General features: G+C 50.0%; 1 protein-coding gene across 1 annotated transcript in view; it reads left to right on the top strand.

The window, feature by feature from the left end:
• The window catches only part of LOC140458720 (uncharacterized), a 30,823-nt gene extending 11,842 nt beyond the window's left edge, over positions 1–18,981 (top strand). Inside the window, exons 10-17 of the mRNA XM_072553383.1 lie at positions 411–1,640; positions 6,507–6,587; positions 6,822–6,947; positions 7,206–7,595; positions 7,683–8,123; positions 8,475–9,149; positions 12,342–15,347; positions 18,116–18,981. Of these exons, the coding sequence (XP_072409484.1) occupies positions 411–1,640; positions 6,507–6,587; positions 6,822–6,947; positions 7,206–7,595; positions 7,683–8,123; positions 8,475–9,149; positions 12,342–15,347; positions 18,116–18,294 (6,128 nt within the window). The 3' untranslated portion in view covers positions 18,295–18,981. The remainder of the gene's footprint in view (positions 1–410; positions 1,641–6,506; positions 6,588–6,821; positions 6,948–7,205; positions 7,596–7,682; positions 8,124–8,474; positions 9,150–12,341; positions 15,348–18,115) is intronic.
• Positions 18,982–26,301: the final 7,320 nt, after the last annotated feature.

Genomic DNA, 26,301 nt, shown 5'->3' with positions numbered 1-26,301 from the left:
CCCAGCAGCAACCAGCACATCAACCCCAGCAACAACCAGTACATCAACACCAGCAACAACGAGTACATTGATCCCAGCAACAACCAGTGCATCAAATCCGGCAACAACCAGTACATCAACCCCAGCAACAACCAGCACATCAACCCCAGCAACAACCAGCACATCAACCCCAGCAACAACCAGTACATCGATCCCAGCAACAACCAGCACATCGATCCCAGCAACAACCAGTGCATCAACCCCAGCAACAACCAGCACATCAACCCCAGCAACAACCAGTACATCGACCCCAGCAACAACCAGTACATCAACCCCAGCAACAACAATTACATCAACCCCAGCAACAACCAGCACAACAAACCCAGCAACAACCAGTACATCAATCCCAGCAACAACTACATCAATTACAGCAACAACCAGTAAATCAAATCCAGCAACAACCAGTACATCATCCCCAGCAACAACCAGTACATCAACCCCAGCAACAACCAGCACATCAACCCCAGCAACAACCAGTACATCAACACCAGCAACAACGAGTACATCGATCCCAGCAACAACCAGTGCATCAAATCCGGCAACAACCAGTACATCAACCCCAGCAACAACCAGCACATCGACCTCAGCAGCAACCAGCATATCGACCCCAGCAACAACCAGTACATCCACACCAGCAACAACCAGTACATCAACCGCAGCAACAATCAGCACTTCAAACCCAGCAACAACCAGTACATCACCCCCAGCAACAACCAGTACATCGATCCCAGCAGCAACCAGCACATCGACCCCAGCAACAACCAGGACATCAACCCCAGCAACAACCAGTACATCAACCCCAGCAACAATCAGTACATCAACCCCAGCAACAACCAGCACAAAGATCCCAGCAACAACCAGCACATCAACCCCAGCAACAACCAGTACATCGACCCCAGCAACAACTAGCACATCGATCCCAGCAACAACCAGTGCATCAACCCCAGCAACAACCAGCACATCAACCCCAGCAACAACCAGTACATCGACCCCAGCAACAACCAGTACATCAACCCCAGCAACAACAATTACATCAACCCCAGCAACAACCAGCACAACAAACCCAGCAACAACCAGTACATCAATCCCAGCAACAACTACATCAATTACAGCAACAACCAGTAAATCAAATCCAGCAACAACCAGTACATCATCCCCAGCAACAACCAGTACATCAACCCCAGCAGCAACCAGCACATCAACCCCAGCAACAACCAGTACATCAACACCAGCAACAACGAGTACATTGATCCCAGCAACAACCAGTGCATCAAATCCGGCAACAACCAGTACATCAACCCCAGCAACAACCAGCACATCAACCCCAGCAACAACCAGCACATCAACCCCAGCAACAACCAGTACATCGACCCCAGCAACAACCAGCACATCGATCCCAGCAACAACCAGTGCATCAACCCCAGCAACAACCAGCACATCAACCCCAGCAACAACCAGTACATCGACCCCAGCAACAACCAGTACATCAACCCCAGCAACAACCAGCACATCCATCCCAGCAACAACAATTACATCGATCCAAACAACAACCAGTACATCAAATCCAGCTTCAACCAGTACATCATCCCCAGCAACAACCAGTACATCGACCCCTGCAGCAATCAGCACATCAACCCCAACAGCAACCAGCACATCGACCCCAGCAACAACCAGTACATCGACACCAGCAACAACTAGTACATCAACCCCAGCAACAACCAGCACATCGACACCAGCAACAACCAGTACATCAACACCAGCAACAACCAGTGCATCAAATCAATCAACAACCAGTACATCGACCCCAGCAACAATCAGCACATCGACCCCAGCAGCAACCAGCGCATCGACACCAGCAGCAACCAGTACATCGTCCCCAGCAACAATCAGGACATCGACCCCAGCAACAACCATTACATCGACACCAGCAACAACCAGTACATCACCCCCAGCCACAACCAGTACATCACCCCCAACAACAACCAGTACATCATCCACAGCAACAACCAGTACATCGATCCCAGCAGCAACCAGCACATCGACCCCAGCAACAACCAGTACATCAACCCCAGCAATAACCAGCACATCAACCCCAGCAACAACCAGTACATCAACCCCAGCAACAACCAGTACATCAACCCCAGCAGCAACCAGTACATCGATCCCAGCAACAACAATTACATCAACCCCAGCAACAACCAGCACATCAACCCCAGCAACAACCAGTACATCGACCCCAGCAACAACCAGTACATCAACCCCAGCAACAACAATTACATCAACCCCAGCAACAACCAGCACAACAAACCCAGCAACAACCAGTACATCAATCCCAGCAACAACTACATCAATTACAGCAACAACCAGTAAATCAAATCCAGCAACAACCAGTACATCATCCCCAGCAACAACCAGTACATCAACCCCAGCAGCAACCAGCACATCAACCCCAGCAACAACCAGTACATCAACACCAGCAACAACGAGTACATTGATCCCAGCAACAACCAGTGCATCAAATCCGGCAACAACCAGTACATCAACCCCAGCAACAACCAGCACATCAACCCCAGCAACAACCAGCACATCAACCCCAGCAACAACCAGTACATCGATCCCAGCAACAACCAGCACATCGATCCCAGCAACAACCAGTGCATCAACCCCAGCAACAACCAGCACATCAACCCCAGCAACAACCAGTACATCGACCCCAGCAACAACCAGTACATCAACCCCAGCAACAACAATTACATCAACCCCAGCAACAACCAGCACAACAAACCCAGCAACAACCAGTACATCAATCCCAGCAACAACTACATCAATTACAGCAACAACCAGTAAATCAAATCCAGCAACAACCAGTACATCATCCCCAGCAACAACCAGTACATCAACCCCAGCAACAACCAGCACATCAACCCCAGCAACAACCAGTACATCAACACCAGCAACAACGAGTACATCGATCCCAGCAACAACCAGTGCATCAAATCCGGCAACAACCAGTACATCAACCCCAGCAACAACCAGCACATCGACCTCAGCAGCAACCAGCATATCGACCCCAGCAACAACCAGTACATCCACACCAGCAACAACCAGTACATCAACCGCAGCAACAATCAGCACTTCAAACCCAGCAACAACCAGTACATCACCCCCAGCAACAACCAGTACATCGATCCCAGCAGCAACCAGCACATCGACCCCAGCAACAACCAGGACATCAACCCCAGCAACAACCAGTACATCAACCCCAGCAACAATCAGTACATCAACCCCAGCAACAACCAGCACAAAGATCCCAGCAACAACCAGCACATCAACCCCAGCAACAACCAGTACATCGACCCCAGCAACAACTAGCACATCGATCCCAGCAACAACCAGTGCATCAACCCCAGCAACAACCAGCACATCAACCCCAGCAACAACCAGTACATCGACCCCAGCAACAACCAGTACATCAACCCCAGCAACAACAATTACATCAACCCCAGCAACAACCAGCACAACAAACCCAGCAACAACCAGTACATCAATCCCAGCAACAACTACATCAATTACAGCAACAACCAGTAAATCAAATCCAGCAACAACCAGTACATCATCCCCAGCAACAACCAGTACATCAACCCCAGCAGCAACCAGCACATCAACCCCAGCAACAACCAGTACATCAACACCAGCAACAACGAGTACATTGATCCCAGCAACAACCAGTGCATCAAATCCGGCAACAACCAGTACATCAACCCCAGCAACAACCAGCACATCAACCCCAGCAACAACCAGCACATCAACCCCAGCAACAACCAGTACATCGACCCCAGCAACAACCAGCACATCGATCCCAGCAACAACCAGTGCATCAACCCCAGCAACAACCAGCACATCAACCCCAGCAACAACCAGTACATCGACCCCAGCAACAACCAGTACATCAACCCCAGCAACAACAATTACATCAACCCCAGCAACAACCAGCACAACAAACCCAGCAACAACCAGTACATCAATCCCAGCAACAACTACATCAATTACAGCAACAACCAGTAAATCAAATCCAGCAACAACCAGTACATCATCCCCAGCAACAACCAGTACATCAACCCCAGCAACAACCAGCACATCAACCCCAGCAACAACCAGTACATCAACACCAGCAACAACGAGTACATCGATCCCAGCAACAACCAGTGCATCAAATCCGGCAACAACCAGTACATCAACCCCAGCAACAACCAGCACATCGACCTCAGCAGCAACCAGCATATCGACCCCAGCAACAACCAGTACATCCACACCAGCAACAACCAGTACATCAACCGCAGCAACAATCAGCACTTCAAAACTAGCAACAACCAGTACATCACCCCCAGCAACAACCAGTACATCGATCCCAGCAGCAACCAGCACATCGACCCCAGCAACAACCAGGACATCAACCCCAGCAACAACCAGTACATCAACCCCAGCAACAATCAGTACATCAACCCCAGCAACAACCAGCACAAAGATCCCAGCAACAACCAGTACATCTACCCCAGCAACAACAATTACATCGATCCAAACAACAACCAGTACATCAACCCCAGCAACAACCAGTACATCATCCCCAGCAACAACCAGTACATCGACCCCCGCAGCAACCAGCACATCAACCCCAGCAACAACCAGTACATCAACACCAGCAACAACCAGTGCATCAAATCCAGCAACAACCAGTACATCAACACCAGCAACAACCAGTACATCAACACCAGCAACAACCAGGACATCAACCCCAGCAACAACCAGTACATCAACACCAGCAACAACCAGGACATCAACCCCAGCAACAACCAGTACATCGACCCCAGCAACAATCAGCACATCGACCCCAGCAGCAACCAGCTCATCGACCCCAGCAATAACCAGTACATTGACACCAGCAACAACCAGGACATCAACCCCAGCAACAATCAGCACATCAAACCCAGCAACAACTAGTACATCACCCCCAGCAACAACCAGTACATCACCCCCAACAACAACCAGTACATCATCCACAGCAACAACCAGTACATCGATCCCAGCAGCAACCAGCACATCGACCCCAGCAACAACCAGCACATCAACCCCAGCAACAACCAGCACATCAACCCCAGCAACAACCAGTACATCAATCCCAGCAACAACCAGTACATCGACCCCAGCAACAACCAGTACATCATCCACATCAACAACCAGTACATCGATCCCAGCAACAACCAGTATATCGTCCCCAGCAACAACCAGCACATCAACCCCAGCAACAATTACATCAACCCCAGCAACAACCAGCACATCAACCCCAGCAACAACCAGCACATCAACCCCAGCAACAATCAGCACATCAAACACCGCAACAACCAGCACATCAACCCCAGCAACAACCAGCACATCAACCCCAGCAACAACCAGTACATCGACCCCAGCAACAACCAGCACATCGATCCCAGCAACAACCAGTGCATCAACCCCAGCAACAACCAGCACATCAACCCCAGCAACAACCAGTACATCGACCCCAGCAACAACCAGTACATCAACCCCAGCAACAACAATTACATCAACCCCAGCAACAACCAGCACAACAAACCCAGCAACAACCAGTACATCAATCCCAGCAACAACTACATCAATTACAGCAACAACCAGTAAATCAAATCCAGCAACAACCAGTACATCAACCCCAGCAACAAGCAGTACATCAACCCCAGCAACAACCAGTACATCAACCCCAGTAACAACCAGCACATCAACTCCAGCAACAACCAGGATGTCAACACCAGCAACAACCAGCACATCAACCCCAGCAACAACCAGTACATCAACCCCAGCAACAACCAGGACATCACCCCGAGTAACAACCAGTACATCAAACCCAGCAACAAACAGTACATCACCCCCAGCAACAACCAGTACATCAACCACAGGAACAACCAGTACATCGATCCCAGCAGCAACCAGCACATCGCCCCCAGCAACAACGAGTACATCAACCCCAGCAACAACCAGTACATCGACCCCAGCAACAACCAGTACATCGACCCCAGCAACAACCAGCACATTGACAGCAGCAACCAGTACATCAACCCCAGCAACAACCAGTACATCAACCGCAGCAACAACCAGCACATCAGCCCCAGCAACAACCAGCACATCAACCCCAGCAACAACCAGCACATCAACCCCAGCAACAATCAGCACATCAAACCCCGCAACAACCAGTACATCAACCCCAGCAACAACCAGTACATCATCCCCAGCAACAACCAGTACATCGCTACCAGCAATAACCAGCACATTACCCCCAGTAACAACCACAACATCGACCCCAGTAGCAACCAGCACATCAACCCCAGCAACAGCCAGTACATCAACACCAGCAACAACGAGTACATCGATCCCAGCAACAACCAGTGCATCAAATCCAGCAACAACCAGTACATCGACCGCAGCAACAACCAGTACATCAACCCCAGCAACAACCAGCATATCAACCCCAGCAACAACCAGTACATCGATCCCAGCAACAACCAGTACATCACCCCCAGGTACAACCAGTACATCACCCCCAGCAACAACCAGTACATCATCCACAGCAACAACCAGCACATCCATCCCAGCAACAACAATTACATCGATCCAAACAACAACCAGTACATCAAATCCAGCTTCAACCAGTACATCATCCCCAGCAACAACCAGTACATCGACCCCTGCAGCAATCAGCACATCAACCCCAACAGCAACCAGCACATCGACCCCAGCAACAACCAGTACATCGACACCAGCAACAACTAGTACATCAACCCCAGCAACAACCAGCACATCGACACCAGCAACAACCAGTACATCAACACCAGCAACAACCAGTGCATCAAATCAATCAACAACCAGTACATCGACCCCAGCAACAATCAGCACATCGACCCCAGCAGCAACCAGCGCATCGACACCAGCAGCAACCAGTACATCGTCCCCAGCAACAATCAGCACATCGACCCCAGCAACAACCATTACATCGACACCAGCAACAACCAGTACATCACCCCCAGCCACAACCAGTACATCACCCCCAACAACAACCAGTACATCATCCACAGCAACAACCAGTACATCGATCCCAGCAGCAACCAGCACATCGACCCCAGCAACAACCAGTACATCAACCCCAGCAATAACCAGCACATCAACCCCAGCAACAACCAGTACATCAACCCCAGCAACAACCAGTACATCAACCCCAGCAGCAACCAGTACATCGATCCCAGCAACAACAATTACATCAACCCCAGCAACAACCAGCACATCAACCCCAGCAGCAACCAGTACATCAAGCCCAGCAACAACCAGCACATCAACCCCAGCAACAACCAGTACATCGACCCCAGCAACAACAATTACATCAACCCCAGCAACAACCAGCACATCAACCGCAGCATCAACCAGTACATCAACCCCAGCAACAACCAGTACATCGACCCCAGCAACAACCAGCACATCGATCACAGCAACAACCAGTATATCGACACCAGCAATAACCAGCACATCAACCCCAGCAACAACCAGTACATTGATCCCAGCAACAACCAGCAAATCAACACCAGCAACAACAAGCACGTCAACCCCAGCAACAACCAGCACATCAAGCCCAGCAACAACCAGTACATCAACTGCAGCAACAACCAGTACATTGATGCCAGCAACAACGAGCACATCAACCCCAGCAACAACGAGCACATCAACCCCAGCAACAACCAGCACATCGACCCCAGCAACAACCAGCACATCAACCCCAGCAACAACTAGCACATCAACCCCAGCAACAACCAGTACATCAACCCCAGCAACAACCAGCACATCAACCCCAGCAACAACCAGCACATCAACTCCAGCAACAATCAGCACATCAAACACCGCAACAACCAGCACATCAACCCCAGCAACAACCAGCACATCAACCCCAGCAACAACCAGTACATCGAACCCAGCAACAACCAGTACATCCACACCAGCAACAACCAGTACATCAACTGCAGCAACAACCAGTACATTGATGCCAGCAACAACGAGCACATCAACCCCAGCAACAACGAGCACATCAACCCCAGCAACAACCAGCACATCGACCCCAGCAACAACCAGCACATCAACCCCAGCAACAACTAGCACATCAACCCCAGCAACAACCAGTACATCAACCCCAGCAACAACCAGCACATCAACCCCAGCAACAACCAGCACATCAACTCCAGCAACAATCAGCACATCAAACACCGCAACAACCAGCACATCAACCCCAGCAACAACCAGCACATCAACCCCAGCAACAACCAGTACATCGAACCCAGCAACAACCAGTACATCAACCCCAGCAACAACAATTACATCAACCCCAGCAACAACCAGCACAACAAACCCAGCAACAACCAGTACATCAATCCCAGCAACAACTACATCAATTACAGCAACAACCAGTAAATCAAATCCAGCAACAACCAGTACATCATCCCCAGCAACAACCAGTACATCAACCCCAGCAGCAACCAGCACATCAACCCCAGCAACAACCAGTACATCAACACCAGCAACAACCAGTACATCGATCCCAGCAGCAACCAGTACATCGACCCCAGCAACAACCAGCACATCAACCCCAGCAACAACAATTACATCAACCCCAGCAACAACCAGCACATCAACCCCAGCAACAATCAGCACATCAAACACCGCAACAACCAGCACATCAACCCCAGCAACAACCAGCACATCAACCCCAGCAACAACCAGTACATCGACCCCAGCAACAACTAGCACATCGATCCCAGCAACAACCAGTGCATCAACCCCTGCAACAACCAGCACATCAACCCCAGCAACAACCAGTACATCGACCCCAGCAACAACCTGTACATCAACCCCAGCAACAACAATTACATCAACCCCAGCAACAACCAGCACAACAAACCCAGCAACAACCAGTACATCAATCCCAGCAACAACTACATCAATTACAGCAACAACCAGTAAATCAAATCCAGCAACAACCAGTACATCATCCCCAGCAACAACCAGTACATCAACCCCAGCAGCAACCAGCACATCAACCCCAGCAACAACCAGTACATCAACACCAGCAACAACGAGTACATTGATCCCAGCAACAACCAGTGCATCAAATCCGGCAACAACCAGTACATCAACCCCAGCAACAACCAGCACATCAACCCCAGCAACAACCAGCACATCAACCCCAGCAACAACCAGTACATCGATCCCAGCAACAACCAGCACATCGATCCCAGCAACAACCAGTGCATCAACCCCAGCAACAACCAGCACATCAACCCCAGCAACAACCAGTACATCGACCCCAGCAACAACCAGTACATCAACCCCAGCAACAACAATTACATCAACCCCAGCAACAACCAGCACAACAAACCCAGCAACAACCAGTACATCAATCCCAGCAACAACTACATCAATTACAGCAACAACCAGTAAATCAAATCCAGCAACAACCAGTACATCATCCCCAGCAACAACCAGTACATCAACCCCAGCAACAACCAGCACATCAACCCCAGCAACAACCAGTACATCAACACCAGCAACAACGAGTACATCGATCCCAGCAACAACCAGTGCATCAAATCCGGCAACAACCAGTACATCAACCCCAGCAACAACCAGCACATCGACCTCAGCAGCAACCAGCATATCGACCCCAGCAACAACCAGTACATCCACACCAGCAACAACCAGTACATCAACCGCAGCAACAATCAGCACTTCAAACCCAGCAACAACCAGTACATCACCCCCAGCAACAACCAGTACATCGATCCCAGCAGCAACCAGCACATCGACCCCAGCAACAACCAGGACATCAACCCCAGCAACAACCAGTACATCAACCCCAGCAACAATCAGTACATCAACCCCAGCAACAACCAGCACAAAGATCCCAGCAACAACCAGCACGTCAACCCCAGCAACAACCAGTACATCGACCCCAGCAACAACTAGCACATCGATCCCAGCAACAACCAGTGCATCAACCCCAGCAACAACCAGCACATCAACCCCAGCAACAACCAGTACATCGACCCCAGCAACAACCAGTACATCAACCCCAGCAACAACAATTACATCAACCCCAGCAACAACCAGCACAACAAACCCAGCAACAACCAGTACATCAATCCCAGCAACAACTACATCAATTACAGCAACAACCAGTAAATCAAATCCAGCAACAACCAGTACATCATCCCCAGCAACAACCAGTACATCAACCCCAGCAGCAACCAGCACATCAACCCCAGCAACAACCAGTACATCAACACCAGCAACAACGAGTACATTGATCCCAGCAACAACCAGTGCATCAAATCCGGCAACAACCAGTACATCAACCCCAGCAACAACCAGCACATCAACCCCAGCAACAACCAGCACATCAACCCCAGCAACAACCAGTACATCGACCCCAGCAACAACCAGCACATCGATCCCAGCAACAACCAGTGCATCAACCCCAGCAACAACCAGCACATCAACCCCAGCAACAACCAGTACATCGACCCCAGCAACAACCAGTACATCAACCCCAGCAACAACAATTACATCAACCCCAGCAACAACCAGCACAACAAACCCAGCAACAACCAGTACATCAATCCCAGCAACAACTACATCAATTACAGCAACAACCAGTAAATCAAATCCAGCAACAACCAGTACATCATCCCCAGCAACAACCAGTACATCAACCCCAGCAACAACCAGCACATCAACCCCAGCAACAACCAGTACATCAACACCAGCAACAACGAGTACATCGATCCCAGCAACAACCAGTGCATCAAATCCGGCAATAACCAGTACATCAACCCCAGCAACAACCAGCACATCGACCTCAGCAGAAACCAGCATATCGACCCCAGCAACAACCAGTACATCCACACCAGCAACAACCAGTACATCAACCGCAGCAACAATCAGCACTTCAAAACCAGCAACAACCAGTACATCACCCCCAGCAACAACCAGTACATCGATCCCAGCAGCAACCAGCACATCGACCCCAGCAACAACCAGGACATCAACCCCAGCAACAACCAGTACATCAACCCCAGCAACAATCAGTACATCAACCCCAGCAACAACCAGCACAAAGATCCCAGCAACAACCAGTACATCTACCCCAGCAACAACAATTACATCGATCCAAACAACAACCAGTACATCAAATCCAGCAACAACCAGTACATCATCCCCAGCAACAACCAGTACATCGACCCCCGCAGCAACCAGCACATCAACCCCAGCAACAACCAGTACATCAACACCAGCAACAACCAGGACATCAACCCCAGCAACAACCAGTACATCAACACCAGCAACAACCAGGACATCAACCCCAGCAACAACCAGTACATCGACCCCAGCAACAATCAGCACATCGACCCCAGCAGCAACCAGCTCATCGACCCCAGCAATAACCAGTACATTGACACCAGCAACAACCAGGACATCAACCCCAGCAACAATCAGCACATCAAACCCAGCAACAACTAGTACATCACCCCCAGCAACAACCAGTACATCACCCCCAAAAACAACCAGTACATCATCCACAGCAACAACCAGTACATCGATCCCAGCAGCAACCAGCACATCGACCCCAGCAACAACCAGCACATCAACCCCAGCAACAACCAGCACATCAACCCCAGCAACAACCAGTACATCAATCCCAGCAACAACCAGTACATCGACCCCAGCAACAACCAGTACATCATCCACATCAACAACCAGTACATCGATCCCAGCAACAACCAGTATATCGTCCCCAGCAACAACCAGCACATCAACCCCAGCAACAATTACATCAACCCCAGCAACAACCAGCACATCAACCCCAGCAACAACCAGCACATCAACCCCAGCAACAATCAGCACATCAAACACCGCAACAACCTGCACATCAACCCCAGCAACAACCAGCACATCAACCCCAGCAACAACCAGTACATCGACCCCAGCAACAACCAGCACATCGATCCCAGCAACAACCAGTGCATCAACCCCAGCAACAACCAGCACATCAACCCCAGCAACAACCAGTACATCGACCCCAGCAACAACCAGTACATCAACCCCAGCAACAACAATTACATCAACCCCAGCAACAACCAGCACAACAAACCCAGCAACAACCAGTACATCAATCCCAGCAACAACTACATCAATTACAGCAACAACCAGTAAATCAAATCCAGCAACAACCAGTACATCATCCCCAGCAACAACCAGTACATCAACCCCAGCAACAACCAGCACATCAACCCCAGCAACAACCAGTACATCAACACCAGCAACAACGAGTACATCGATCCCAGCAACAACCAGTGCATCAAATCCGGCAACAACCAGTACATCAACCCCAGCAACAACCAGCACATCGACCTCAGCAGCAACCAGCATATCGACCCCAGCAACAACCAGTACATCCACACCAGCAACAACCAGTACATCAACCGCAGCAACAATCAGCACTTCAAAACCAGCAACAACCAGTACATCACCCCCAGCAACAACCAGTACATCGATCCCAGCAGCAACCAGCACATCGACCCCAGCAACAACCAGGACATCAACCCCAGCAACAACCAGTACATCAACCCCAGCAACAATCAGTACATCAACCCCAGCAACAACCAGCACAAAGATCCCAGCAACAACCAGTACATCTACCCCAGCAACAACAATTACATCGATCCAAACAACAACCAGTACATCAAATCCAGCAACAACCAGTACATCATCCCCAGCAACAACCAGTACATCGACCCCCGCAGCAACCAGCACATCAACCCCAGCAACAACCAGTACATCAACACCAGCAACAACCAGTGCATCAAATCCAGCAACAACCAGTACATCAACACCAGCAACAACCAGTACATCAACACCAGCAACAACCAGGACATCAACCCCAGCAACAACCAGTACATCAACACCAGCAACAACCAGGACATCAACCCCAGCAACAACCAGTACATCGACCCCAGCAACAATCAGCACATCGACCCCAGCAGCAACCAGCTCATCGACCCCAGCAATAACCAGTGCATCGACACCAGCAACAACCAGGACATCAACCCCAGCAACAATCAGCACATCAAACCCAGCAACAACCAGTACATCAACACCAGCAACAACCAGTACATCAACACCAGCAACAACCAGGACATCAACCCCAGCAACAACCAGTACATCAACACCAGCAACAACCAGGACATCAACCCCAGCAACAACCAGTACATCGACCCCAGCAACAATCAGCCCATCGACCCCAGCAGCAACCAGCTCATCGACCCCAGCAATAACCAGTACATCGACACCAGCAACAACCAGGACATCAACCCCAGCAACAATCAGCACATCAAACCCAACAACAACTAGTACATCACCCCCAGCAACAACCAGTACATCACCCCCAACAACAACCAGTACATCATCCACAGCAACAACCTGTACATCAACCCCAGCAACAACCAGCACATCAACCCCAGCAACAACCAGCACATCAACCCCAGCAGCAACCAGTACATCAACCCCAACAGCAACCAGTACATCGACGCCAGCAACAGCCAGTACATCAATCCCGGCAACAACCAGTACATCATCCACATCAACAACCAGTACATCGATCCCAGCAACAACCAGTATATCGACCCCAGCAACAACCAGCACATCAACCCCAGCAACAACAATTACATCAACCCCAGCAACAACCAGCACATCAACCCCAGCAACAACGAGCACATTAACCCCAGCAGCAACTAGCACATCAACCCCAGCAGCAACCAGTACATCAACCCCAACAGCAACCAGTACATCGACGCCAGCAACAGCCAGTACATCAATCCCGGCAACAACCAGTACATCGACCCCAGCAACAACCAGGACATCAACCACAGCAACAACCAGTACATCAACCCCAGCAACAGCCAGCACATCAACCCCAGCAACAACCAGTACATCAACCCCAGAAACAACCAGCACATCAACCCCAGCAACAACCAGTACATCAACCCCAGCAACAACCAGGACATCAACCCCAGAAACAACCAGCACATTAACCCCAGCAACAACCAGCACATCAACCCCAGCAGCAAACAGCACATCAACCCCAGCAACAACCAGTACATCAACCCCAGCCACAACAAGCACATCAACCCCAGCAGCAACCAGCACATCAATCCCAGCAACAACCCGTACATCGACACCAGCCACAACCAATACATCAATCCCAGTAACAACCAGCACATCAACCCCAGCAACAACCAGTCCATCGACCCCAGCCACAACAAGCACATCAACCCCAGCAACAACCAGCACATCAACCCCAGCAACAACCAGCACATCAACCCCAACAACAACCAGTACATCAACCCCAGCAACAACCAGTACATCGACCCCAGCCACAACAAGGACATCAACCCCAACAACAACCAGTACATCAACCCCAGCAACAACCAGTACATCAACCGCAGCCACAACCAACACATCAACCCCAGCAACAACCAGCACATCAACCCCAGCAACAAACAGTACATCGACCCCACCAACATTCAGCACATCAACCCCAGCAACAACTAGCACATCAACCCCAGCAACAACCAGTACATCGACCCCAGCCACAACCAGCACATCAACCCCAACAACAACCAGTACATCAACTCCAGCAACAATCAGCACATCAACCCCAGCAACAACTAGTACATCAACCCCAGCAACAACCAGCACATCAACCCCAATAACAACCAGTACATCAACCCCAGCAACAACCAGCACATCAACCCCAAAAACAACCAGGACATCATCCGCAGCAACAACCAACACATCAACCCCAGCAACAACCAGTACATCAACCCCAGCATCAACCAGTACATCGATCCCAGCAACAACCAGTACATCAACACCAGCATCAACCAGTACATTGATCCCAACAACAACCAGTACATCGATCCCAACAACAACCAGTACTTCAACCCCAGCAACAACCAGTACACCAACCCCAGCAACAAACAGTGCATCGATCCCAGCAACAACCAGTACATCGATCCCAGCAACAACCAGCACATCGACCCCAGCAACATCCAGTACATCGATCCCAACAACAACCAGTACATCAACCCCAGCAACAACCAGTACACCAACCCCAGCAACAACCAGCACATCGACCCAAGCGAATGGTAATTTCAAACGTGTAGCCTGGTGATTCCCGTCAAAGAAGTCCCCTACCTTATCACTCAGTGACTCGAGGGCTCCTGCCCCCTTCCTCCTGCCCCCTTCCTCCCACCCACTCCGTTCCTCTGCCCATCACCCCCTCCTGTCCCTCCCTCAGGAAAATTTCCCTTTCACTGGGGAATGAAAGCATCAACTGGGGTCAAGCACTCAGCGGGTCAGAGTCCAGTCCCTGCCCCTGGTGGGGGGTGGGGTGGTGGGTCTGGGGAGGGGACAATGCCAACATTCCCCATTGGTGTACAGCGTTGGGTGAGACTGTGTGATGGGACCGGATTTTATAACAAATGCGGAAACAATTCGTGGCTGTGACTCCTCTTTTCTACCGTAACCTCCCACCCCACACCCACACCTCAAACCCCACCACCCTCCCTGATGCCATGAACCCCCACCCACCCCAGGTCCTGCCCCACCTTCCTCCTTGATTCATACCCCCCTCTGTGTTTCATCCTTTAATACCAGCAGCACCTCGGGAAGGGGTTTCCAGCCTCCGAGTGTGAACCCTCCTCCTCCCCGTCCGTGTCCTGAGTGGGAGGGTTGTATCCCGGGGAAACGTACTCCCATTCCCGAGGTTCTCCCCCCAACTCCACGCCTTCAGAATATGATCCGTCTTGATCTCAGTATCGGAGCGGCCGAGCCCACCCCCCCTCTGGGACAGATCCCACACCACTCCACACACTCAGGCCAGGAAGGGGCCATGGGATCTTTCTGTGTACTGCAGGAAACTCCCTCCCCCAGACCCCAGCCCCAGAGTGAACCTCTGCTCCCCCCTTCACTGTCCTGTCACTGACCGAGCCTGTGTGGGTAGGACCCCCTCCCCCTCCCCTCCCCCTCCCCTCCCCCAGACCCCAGCCCCAGAGCAAACTTCCCCTCCCCCCCTTCACCATCCTGTCACTGACCAAGCCTATGTGGGTAGGACCCCCTCCCCACCCCCTTCCCCCCTCTCCCCCTCCCACTCCCCTCCCCCTCCCCTCCCCTCCCTTTACCGTCCTGTCACTGACCGAGCCTGTGTGGGTAGGACCCCCTCCCCCTCCCCCTCCCCTTCCCCCCTCTCCCTCTCCCCCTCCCCTTCCCCCCTCTCCCCCTCCCACCCCCTCCCCCCCCCCTTCCCCCCTCGCCCCCTCCCCTCCCCTCCCTTCACCGTCCTGTCACTGACCGAGCCTGTGTGGGTAGGCCGTGTCCTGAGATTCCTTATATTCCATGGCGTTTTCCCGGAAGCGGCGATTGGATTATTACCTTCGCTCCCCTCCCCTGACCCGGCCACAATTTCAGACAGCACATTCCCACATCATAATCACACGCCCCATTCCGAAAAGTTGCTCTAATTCTCGGTCGCCCACGCCTGCTTCATAGAATCCCACAGCACGGAAACAGACCCTTCGGCCCAATCAGTCCGTGCTGACCACAATCCCAAACTAACCCAGTCCCAGCTGCCTGCTCCTGGCCCATATCCCTCCAAACATTTCCTATTCATGGCCTTATCCAAATGGCTGTTAAATGCTGTAACTGTCCCCACATCCACCACTTCCTCAGGAAGGTCATTCCACACTCAAACCACCTTCTGTGTAAAACATCGGCCCCTCCTCTCCTTTTTAGATCTCCCTCCTCTCACATTAAAAATGTTCCCCTTCGAGTGACAAAATCCCCTGTCCTGGAGAAAAGACCCCGCCCACTAATCCTATCCATCCCCGTCATTATTTTATACACACTCGCTCCAGTGAAGTAAGTCCCAAATTACCCAGCCTTCCTCTCTAACACAAACCTTCCATACCCGGTAACTTCCCGGGAAATCTCTTCAGGACCCGCTCCAGTTTAATAATATCGTTCTGATAATAGGGAGATCAGAACGGGACTCAGTATTCCAGACGAGGTTTCATCAATGTCCTTTAATATCCCACTCAACCTCACTCCCCTCAACCTTTAATATCCCACCCAGTCTAATCCCAATCTCCCCCTCACACCCTTTAATTTCCCACCCAGTCTAAACTCACACTCCCTCTCACTCCCCACACCCTCCAATATCCCACCCAGTCTAATCCCACTCTCCCCCTCACTCCCCTCAACCTTTAATATCCCACCCAGTCTAATCCCACTCTCCCTCTCACTCCCCACACCCTTTAATACCCCACCCAGTCTAATCCCACTCTCCCTCTCACTCCCCACACCCTCCAATATCCCACCCAGTCTAATCCCACTCTCCCTCTCACTCCCCACACACTTTAATATCCCACCCAGTCTAATCCCACTCTCCCTCTCACTCCCCATACCCTTTAATATCCCACCCAGTCTAATCCCACTTGCCCCTCGAACCCACTTTCTCCCTCAGACCCATCACCCTTTAATACCCCACCCAGCACCTTCCTTCCCTATTCCTTGATGCAGTCACTGGGGGCGGCACGGTGGCACAGTGGTTAGCACTACTGTCTCACAGCGCCAGAGACCCAGGTTCAATTCCCGCCTCAGGCGACTCTCTGTGTGGAGTTTGCACGTTCTCCCTGTGTCTGCGTGGGTTTCCTCCGGGTGCTCCGGTTTCCTCCCACAGTCCAAGGATGTGCAGGCCAGGTGAATTGGCCATGCTCAATTGCCCGTAGTGTTAGGTAAGGGGTAAGGGGTAGGGGTGGGTTGCACTTTGGCGGGGCGGTGTGGACTTGTTGGGCCGAAGGGCCTGTTTCCACACTGTAAGTAATCTAATCTTTTTTGGATTATTTCCCCCCCACAGCTCCACTGAGTCGAGAAGTGATCGTTATCATCGCACTGGTGGTGGTCACGGTGGTCCTCATCATCTTGCTCACAGTGCTGATACTGAGACGCAGAGCGATCAGACAGCGGTATGATGGATTGCCATCCAATCCTCTGCTGTCACCAGGGGGGATACGTCTTTCCTCCTTCTCACCGTGAGCAGTGGAGCCAAACCCAGATGTGATGTCAGCACAGGACGTGCGGAAGCTTGCATGCTGGGAAATGATGCTAACTTGACGTCAACGCTCAACCAACTGACTGTGAAAGGAACAGGCCTCTGTGGACCCTGCAAGTGCCTGACAAGCCGAGGGTCGGGGGAGCCAAAGGGGATAGAATAAGGAATCATAGAGCCAGATGTTCTCCACTGCCCTTGGAATCTCTTGGAAAGTTCTGATCCACAGGGTCTGGGCAAGAGAAGGGAATGGGACAACTCCAGAGCCCCCCCTCCCGGTGAAGAGCCCCAGAGTTTGGAATTGGCAGGAGAGGACGAGGTGCAGCCCAGTTCAAGGCACAGCGATGGGATTAGAGCTCACACGATAATGGTCACAGAGTAACAGCAACCCAGAGTTGGGCACTGGATATGAAGCTGTTCCGAATTACCGAGATACATGCACGTTGTCAGCCATTTAAATGCAAATACAGATTAAGATTTCCGGCACTCCAGTTTAAGGGTCTCTCTCTGTCACACCATGCCAACCAGGGCGATGGGGTAAATAAGGGGTTTGTATGCACAGAGAACAATGGGGAGGCAGTGTGGATATTGGCAACACCCAGACTGCTGTCCACTTTAACAGTCATTGTCAAATTCACCTTCCTCTCCTCAACTTTATTGAAAGCAACGTTCAACAGGGATCAATGTGAGGGGATGCACTGGGGTGGGGGATGCAAGGCAAGGGAGTAGGTGGTGGGCAGTAGGGCCCTGGGGGTGCCCGAGGGTCAGAGGGAGCTCGGTGGGTGTGTTCCCCGCTCCCGTAAGGTATTGGGACAGGCGGGTAAAGTGGTTAAGGAGGGACACGGGACACTTACCTTTATTAGCCAGGGAGGGGGGAACAGAGTTGAAGAGCAGGGAGGTGAGGCTGGAACTGTCTCAAACGCTGGTTAGGCCCCAGCTACAGTACTGTGTTCAGTTCGGGAATCCACATTATAGGGAGGGTGGGATAGCACTCGGAGTGGGGGAGATTTACCAGGGGGGGGGTCGCCTGGGCTGGAGAGTTTGGTTCTGAAGAGAGATTGGACCAACTGGGATCCCTTTCCTCAGAGCTGGGGGAAGGGAGGTGGTTGCGGGGGTGGAAATTATGACTTGGATGTATATAATGATGATGAACGTAGGCAGGAGAGACAGGAAGAAACATTCCCCCTTGATGGAGTGACCAGGGCAGGGGGCATTGATGTAAGCAAGTGTGGATCAGATATGGTGGGTCATTGGGATACCTTCTGGGGTAGGTGGGACCTGTACAAGGAGGGTGGGTTGTACGTGAACTGGGGGGGGGGGGCTCAATATGCTGGGTAGGAGAAGCTCTTTGTGGGAGGGTTCAAACCAGTTTGGCAGGGCGGGTGGGAACCGGAGCTATGGATCAGAGGATGGGGTAGCTGGTGAACAGGCAGAATTAGTGTGCAGAGAGTCTGTGAGGATGGAGAGACAGTTGATAGAGCAAAGTTGCAGTCAGTGTGATGGGGTGAAGTGCATCTATCTTAACACAACAATTGTCAGGAATAAGGAATAACTTGGAGCATGGATCAGTCCTTGGAGGTACAATGTTGCGGCCATTACGGAGACTGGGATATCACAGGGGCAGGAATGGCTGTTGGATGTTCCAATGTTTAGATGTTTACAAAGGAATAGGGGAGGGAGGTAAAGGAGGTGGGTGGGGGGGGTGTGGCATTGTTAATCAGGGACAGTACTACAGCTGCAGAAAGGGAAGTCATCGAGGAGGGTTTGTCTGCAGAGTCAGTCTGGGTGGAAGTCAGGAACAAGAAAGGAGCAGTCACTTTATTGGGAGGTTTCTACAAGACCCCCAATAGCAATAGAGACATGATGGAGCAGATTGGGAGGCAGATTTTGGAAAGGTGCAGAAGTAACAAGGTTGTTGTCATGGGTGACTTTAACTTCCCTCATGTTGATTGGAACCTCCTTAGTTAGTTTGGATGGAGTAGTTTTTGTCAGGTGTGTCCAGGAAGGGTTCCTGATGCAACATGTAGATTGGCCGACTAGAGGGGAGGCCATCTTGGATTTGGTGCTTGGCAATGAACTAGGCCAGCTGTCAGATCTCTCGGTGGGAGAGCATTTCGGTGATAGTGATCACAACTCCCTGACCTTTACTACAGTCATGGAGAGAGATAGGAGCAGACAGTATGGGAAAGTATTTAATTGGGGGAATTAGAACGCGATTAGACAGGAAGACTGGGAGCAGATATTCTCAGGGAGGTGCACGACAGAAATGTGGAGGTTGTTGAGAGAGCACTTGCTGAGAGTGCTGGATAGGTTTGTCCCACTGAGGCAAGGAAGGGATGGGAGGGTGAAGGAACCTTGGGTGACAAAGGGATGTGGAACATCTAGTCAACAGGAAGAACAAAGAACAAAGAGAATTTACAGCCCAGGAACAAGCCCTTCGGCCCTCCAAGCCTGTGCCATCCAAATCCACTGTCTAAACCTATCACCCAATTCATAATGATCTGTATCCCTCTGCTCCCCACCTACCCATGCATCTGTCCAGATGCATCTTAAATGAATCTACTGTACCTGCCTCTACCACCTCTGCTGGCAGCGCGCTCCAAACACCCACCACCCTCTGTGTGTGAAGTACTTACTGCACGTATCCCCCTTAAACGTTTCACTTCTCACCTTGAAAGCGTGGCTTCTCGTTATTGAATCCATCACCCTGGAAAAAAGCTTGTCTCTATCCACCCTGTCTATACCCTTCATGATTTTGTAAACCTCAATCAGGTCCCCCCTCAATCTCTTTTTGTCTAATGAAAACAAACCCAACCTACTCAACCTCCCTTCATAGCGAGCACCTTCCATACCAGGCAACATCCCCATAAACCTTCTCTGCACCCTCTCCAAAGCGTCCACATCCTTTTGGTAATGAGGTGACCATAACTGTGCACAGTATTCTAAATGCGACCGAACCAAAGTCTCGTACAATTTTAACACAACCTGCCAGCTCTTATACTCAATACCCCGTCCGATGGAGGCAATCATAACCATATGCCTTCTTGACCTCTCTACCCACCTGTGCAGCCACCTTCAGGGTACAATGGACCTGAATTCCCAGATCTCTCTGCTCAGCAACTTTTCCCAAGGCTCTTCCATTTACAGGATAGTTTGCGTTAGAATTAGACTTCCCAAAATGCATCACCTCACATTTGCCTGGATTGAACTCCATCTGCCACTGCTCCGCCCAACTCTCCAGTCCATCTATATTCTCCTGTATTCTCTGACGATCCCCAATGCTTTCTGCTACTCCACCAATCTTCGTGTCATCTGTAAACTTACTGATCAGACCAACAATGCCCTCTTCCAGATCATTTATGTACATCACTAACAACTGTGACCCCCGCACTGACCCCTGTGGAACACCACTAGTCACCTTTCTCCATTTCGAGAACCTCCCTTCAACTACTACTCTCTGTCTCCTGTTGCTCAACCAGTTCTTTATCCATTGAGCGAGAACACTCTGTACCATGTGTGGCAGGGCTGTGCAGGTCAGGGTGGATTGGCCATGCTAAATTGTCCCATAGTGTCCAGGGATGTGCAGGTTAGGGTGGATTGGCCATGCTAAATTGTCCCATAGTGCCCAGGGATGTGCAGGTTAGGGTGGATTGGCCATGCTAAATTGACCCATAGTGCCCAGGGATGTGCAGGTTAGGGTGGATTGGCCATGCTAAATTGTCCCATAGTGCCCAGGGATGTGTAGGTTAGGGTGGATTGGCCATGCTAAATTGACCCATAGTGCCCATGGATGTGCAGGTTAGGGTGGATTGGCCATGCTAAATTGTCTCATAGAGTCCAGGGGTGTGCAGGTTCGGGGGGATTGATCTTGCTAAATTGTCCCATTTTTTCCATGGATGTGCAGGTTAGGATGCTTGGCCATGCTAAATTTTCCCAGAGTGTCCATGAATGTGCAGGTTAGGGTGGATTGGCCATGCTAAATTGTCCCAAAGTGCCCAGGGATGTGCAGGTTAGGGTGGATTGGCCATGCTAAATTGTCCCATACTGACCAGGATGTGCATGTTAGGGTGGATTGACCAAGCTAAATTGTCCCAAAGTGCCCAGGGATGTGTAGGTTTGGTTGGATTTCCCATGCTAAATTGTCCCATCGTGTGCAGGGATGTGCAGATTAGGATGGATTGGCCGTGCTAAATTGTCCCATAGTGCCCAGGGATGTGCAGATTAGGGTGGATTGGCCATGCTAAATTGTCCCATAGTGTCCAGGGATGTGCAGATTAGGGTGGATTGGCTGTGCTAAATTGTCCCATAGTGCCCAAAGATGTGAAGATTAGGGTGGATTGGCCGTGGGAAATTGTCCCATAGTGCCCAGGGATGTGCAGATTAGGGTGGGTTGGCCGTGGGAAATTGTCCCATAGTGCACAATGATGTGCAGATTAGGATGGATTGGCCATGCTAAATTGTCCCATAGTGCCCAGGGATGTGCAGATTAGGGTGGATTGGCCGTGCTAAATTGTCCCATAGTGCACAATGATGTGCAGATTAGGGTGGATTGGCCATGCTAAATTGTCCCATAGTGCCCAAAGATGTGAAGATTAGGGTGGATTGGCCGTGGGAAATTGTTCCATTGTGCCCAAGGGATGTGCAGATTAGGGTGGGTTGGCCAAACTAAATTGTCCCATAATGCCCAGGGTGTAAAGATATGTTCGGGGAATGGCACCGGTTTATTCTTTGGAGGGTTGGTGTGCATATTGGGCTGAATGGACTATTTTCACATTGTTGGGATTCTAGATGACTTGATGTTTGTATTTGTGAATTATTTTTGTTACAGTAAGAAAATAAATTTTCTTAAAATAGTGGAATTTGGAAGTCCTCTGTTACTCGAATTGTAACAGATTCCAAGGCAAGGCTTTTCTGGGTTTATTTAACAGAGGGGCTCACCGCTGTGTCAGAACAGTTTAGGGGCTCGTGTCTGAGATTAGGATAGATATGGACAGGTTTAGACAGATTAAGAAAGGGATTTGAATAGATTTGGTACAAAAGGGCCCAGCAGATTTAAACACTTGTGAATTAATCTCCGAGAACTTTAATCTTAGTGAGAAAATTTGTTTAATTTTGGTTCCTTGTGGTTGGTTAAATTAAAAGTGAGGGAAATGGCTCTTAAGATTGTGGAAGAGGTTCTGGGGTTTGAAGATTCTTTGTAAGTTCCCTAAAAGGTTTAGAAAGACAGAGGAATGACAGACCTTTCGTGGGAAAAGGTGTGGGAAAAGAAGCGAAGCCAGTGACATTAGTGAAAGTACTAAAGGAGACCCCAAGAAGAGCCGAGGAGCTGCAGGAGAGTGCACAGCTCAGGCAGGGACTGGGGATGGAGTTAGTGCCTAATCTGTATAAAGCATTCACCCCTGTGGGTAAAGTTCACTCAGAAAGGTCAGGGGGAGGAGGGCAAGGAGTTATAATTTTGAGAGATACAGGAGTTATGTGACTACAATTTGATTATGTTTACTTTAGCGACGGAAAGGAATAGATATGTACCACAGGACAAGAGTTATAGCTGGGGGAAGGGCAATTATAATGGGGTAAGACAGGATTTAGGATGCATAGGGTGGGGAAGGAAACTGCAGGGGATGGGCACAATTGGAATGTTATTCAAGGACCAGCTACTGCGTGGCCTTGATAAGTATGTACCTGTCAGGCAGGGAGGAAGTGGTCAAGTGAGGGAGCCGTGGTTTATGAAGGAAGTTGAATCTCTTGTCAAGAGGAAGATGGAGGCTTATGTTAGAATGAGATATGAAGGCTCAGTTAGCGCTCTTGAGATTTACACGTTAGCCAGGAAGGAGCTGAAGACAGGGCTAAGAAGAGCCAGGAGGGGACATGAGAAGTCATTGACAGATAGGATCAAGGAAAACCCTAAAGCTTTCGACAGGTGTATCAGGAATAAAAGAATGACTAGAGTAAGATTAGGGCCAATCAAGGACAGGAGTGGGAAGTTGTGTGTGGAGTCTGAGGAGACCGGGGAAGCGCTAAACAAATATTTCTCATCAGTATTCACACTGGCAAAAGACAATGTTGTTGAGGAGAATACTGAGATACAGGCGACTGGATCAGACAGGATTGAGGTTCACAAGGAGGAAGTGTTAGAAATTCAGGAAAGTTTGAAAATAGATACATCCCCTGGGCCGGATGGAATTTATCCTCGGATTCTCTGGGAAGCCAGGGAGGAGATTACCGAGCCTTTGGCTTTGATCTTAATGTTGTCACTGTCTACAGGAATAGTGCCAGAAGAATGGAGGATACCAAATGTTGTCCCCTTGTTTAAGAAGGGGATTAGAGAAAGCCCTGATAATTATAGACCAGTGAACCTTACTTCAATTGTGGGTAAAGTGTTAATGTGTTAGTGTTAAAAGGTTAAAGGAGATAAGATTTATAATCACCTTGAGTGGAGCAAGTTGATTAGGGATTACAGGTTACAGAGGGACATAGATAAGCTGCAGAGCTAGGCGGAGAGGTGGCAAATGGAGTTTAATGTGGAAAAGTGTGAGGTGATTCAATTTAGAAGGAGCAACAGGAAAGCAGAGTACTGGGCTCATGGTAAGATTCTTGGTCGTGTTGATGAGCAGAGAAATCTTGCACATAGATTTCTGAAAGTTGTAACCCAGGTTGATAAGTTTGTTAAGAATGCATTCGGTGTGTTAACTTTTATTGGGAGAGGGATTGAGTTTCGGAGCCACAAGGTCATGCTGCAGCTGCACAAAACCCTGATGTGGCCACATTTGGAGAATTGTGTACAGTTCTGGTCACCGCATTATAGGAAGGATGTGGAAGATTTGGAAGGGCTCAGAGGAGATTTACTAGGATGTTGCCTGGTGTGGATGAAAGGTCTTATGAGGAAATGCTTAGCTCTGTCCCTCTGTAACCTGGAATATCCTTCAGCACTATCCACAACTCCACTGACCTTAGTGTAATTGCAAATTCGTTGGAGAGAAGAAGGTTGCAAGGCAACTTAATTGAGGTCTATAAGACAATCAGAGGGTTAGATAGGGTGGAGAGGGAGAGCTTTTTTCCTCAGCTGGTGATGGCTAACACGAGGGGACATAGCTTTAAATTGCAGGGTGATAGATACAGGACAGATGTCAGAGGTAGTTTCTTTACTCAGAGAGTAGTAGGGACGTGGAACGCACTCCCTGCAACAGGAGTAGACTTGCCGACTTTATGGACTTTTAAATGGTGATTGGATAAACATATGGATTAGAATGGAATAGTGTAGGTTAGACGGGCTTCAGATTGGTTCCACAGATCGGTGCAACATTGAGGGCTGAAGGGCCTGTACTGTGTTGGCATGTTCTATGCTCTATGTCTCATTGGTTCAATGTTGGCAAAACAATAAATTCAAACTCGATTGGGTTTTAGTATCCTGGGACATAAGTTAAACTGATTGGCCAAATTCGAATTGTTGTCAAAACTGCAACCAACTCAGGTATCTATGTCACAGCCAGATGTGACATATTTCCCATTTCTCAGTGCACTCTGAGACTGCTAGCTGGTCATATACACAGGGGATTTTCAGCTCTCAGTGCAGATCAGCATTTTCTCTCTCTTAAAGGGACAGTACACACCTTCAACTTCATGACACCTCCCCCCTTTCAGAAAATATCGAACAACCATAATGAAAAGATGGCTTCATTTTTGTTTTTCTCAGTCTTAACCCCATTACACTGAAATACATTGGTCATTAATCTAAATAAATTTTTAAAATCCACAATAATGCATCTGCTCTCACATTTTTATGACCCGCGACATGTATGATTCCAATGAAATAGTCGCAGATTCTTGTCTTTAAATCATTCTCAGAATGTAAGAGGATTGTGTTCCGTGTACACAACTGTCCACACTGCCCATCACATAAACATTAAACTGTTGTAAGGCCGGTACCAAACTCAATCATTCCTTTTCAACGGTGGAGTATTTTCTCTGGGGGGTGTTGAGTTTCTTTGTAAATT

This window comes from Chiloscyllium punctatum, chromosome 34 (assembly GCF_047496795.1).
Source record: "Chiloscyllium punctatum isolate Juve2018m chromosome 34, sChiPun1.3, whole genome shotgun sequence".
In the NCBI taxonomy this organism is placed as follows: domain Eukaryota; kingdom Metazoa; phylum Chordata; class Chondrichthyes; order Orectolobiformes; family Hemiscylliidae; genus Chiloscyllium; species Chiloscyllium punctatum.
Note: the sequence above shows the minus strand (reverse complement) of the source record. Positions and strands in the feature narration are given on the sequence as shown.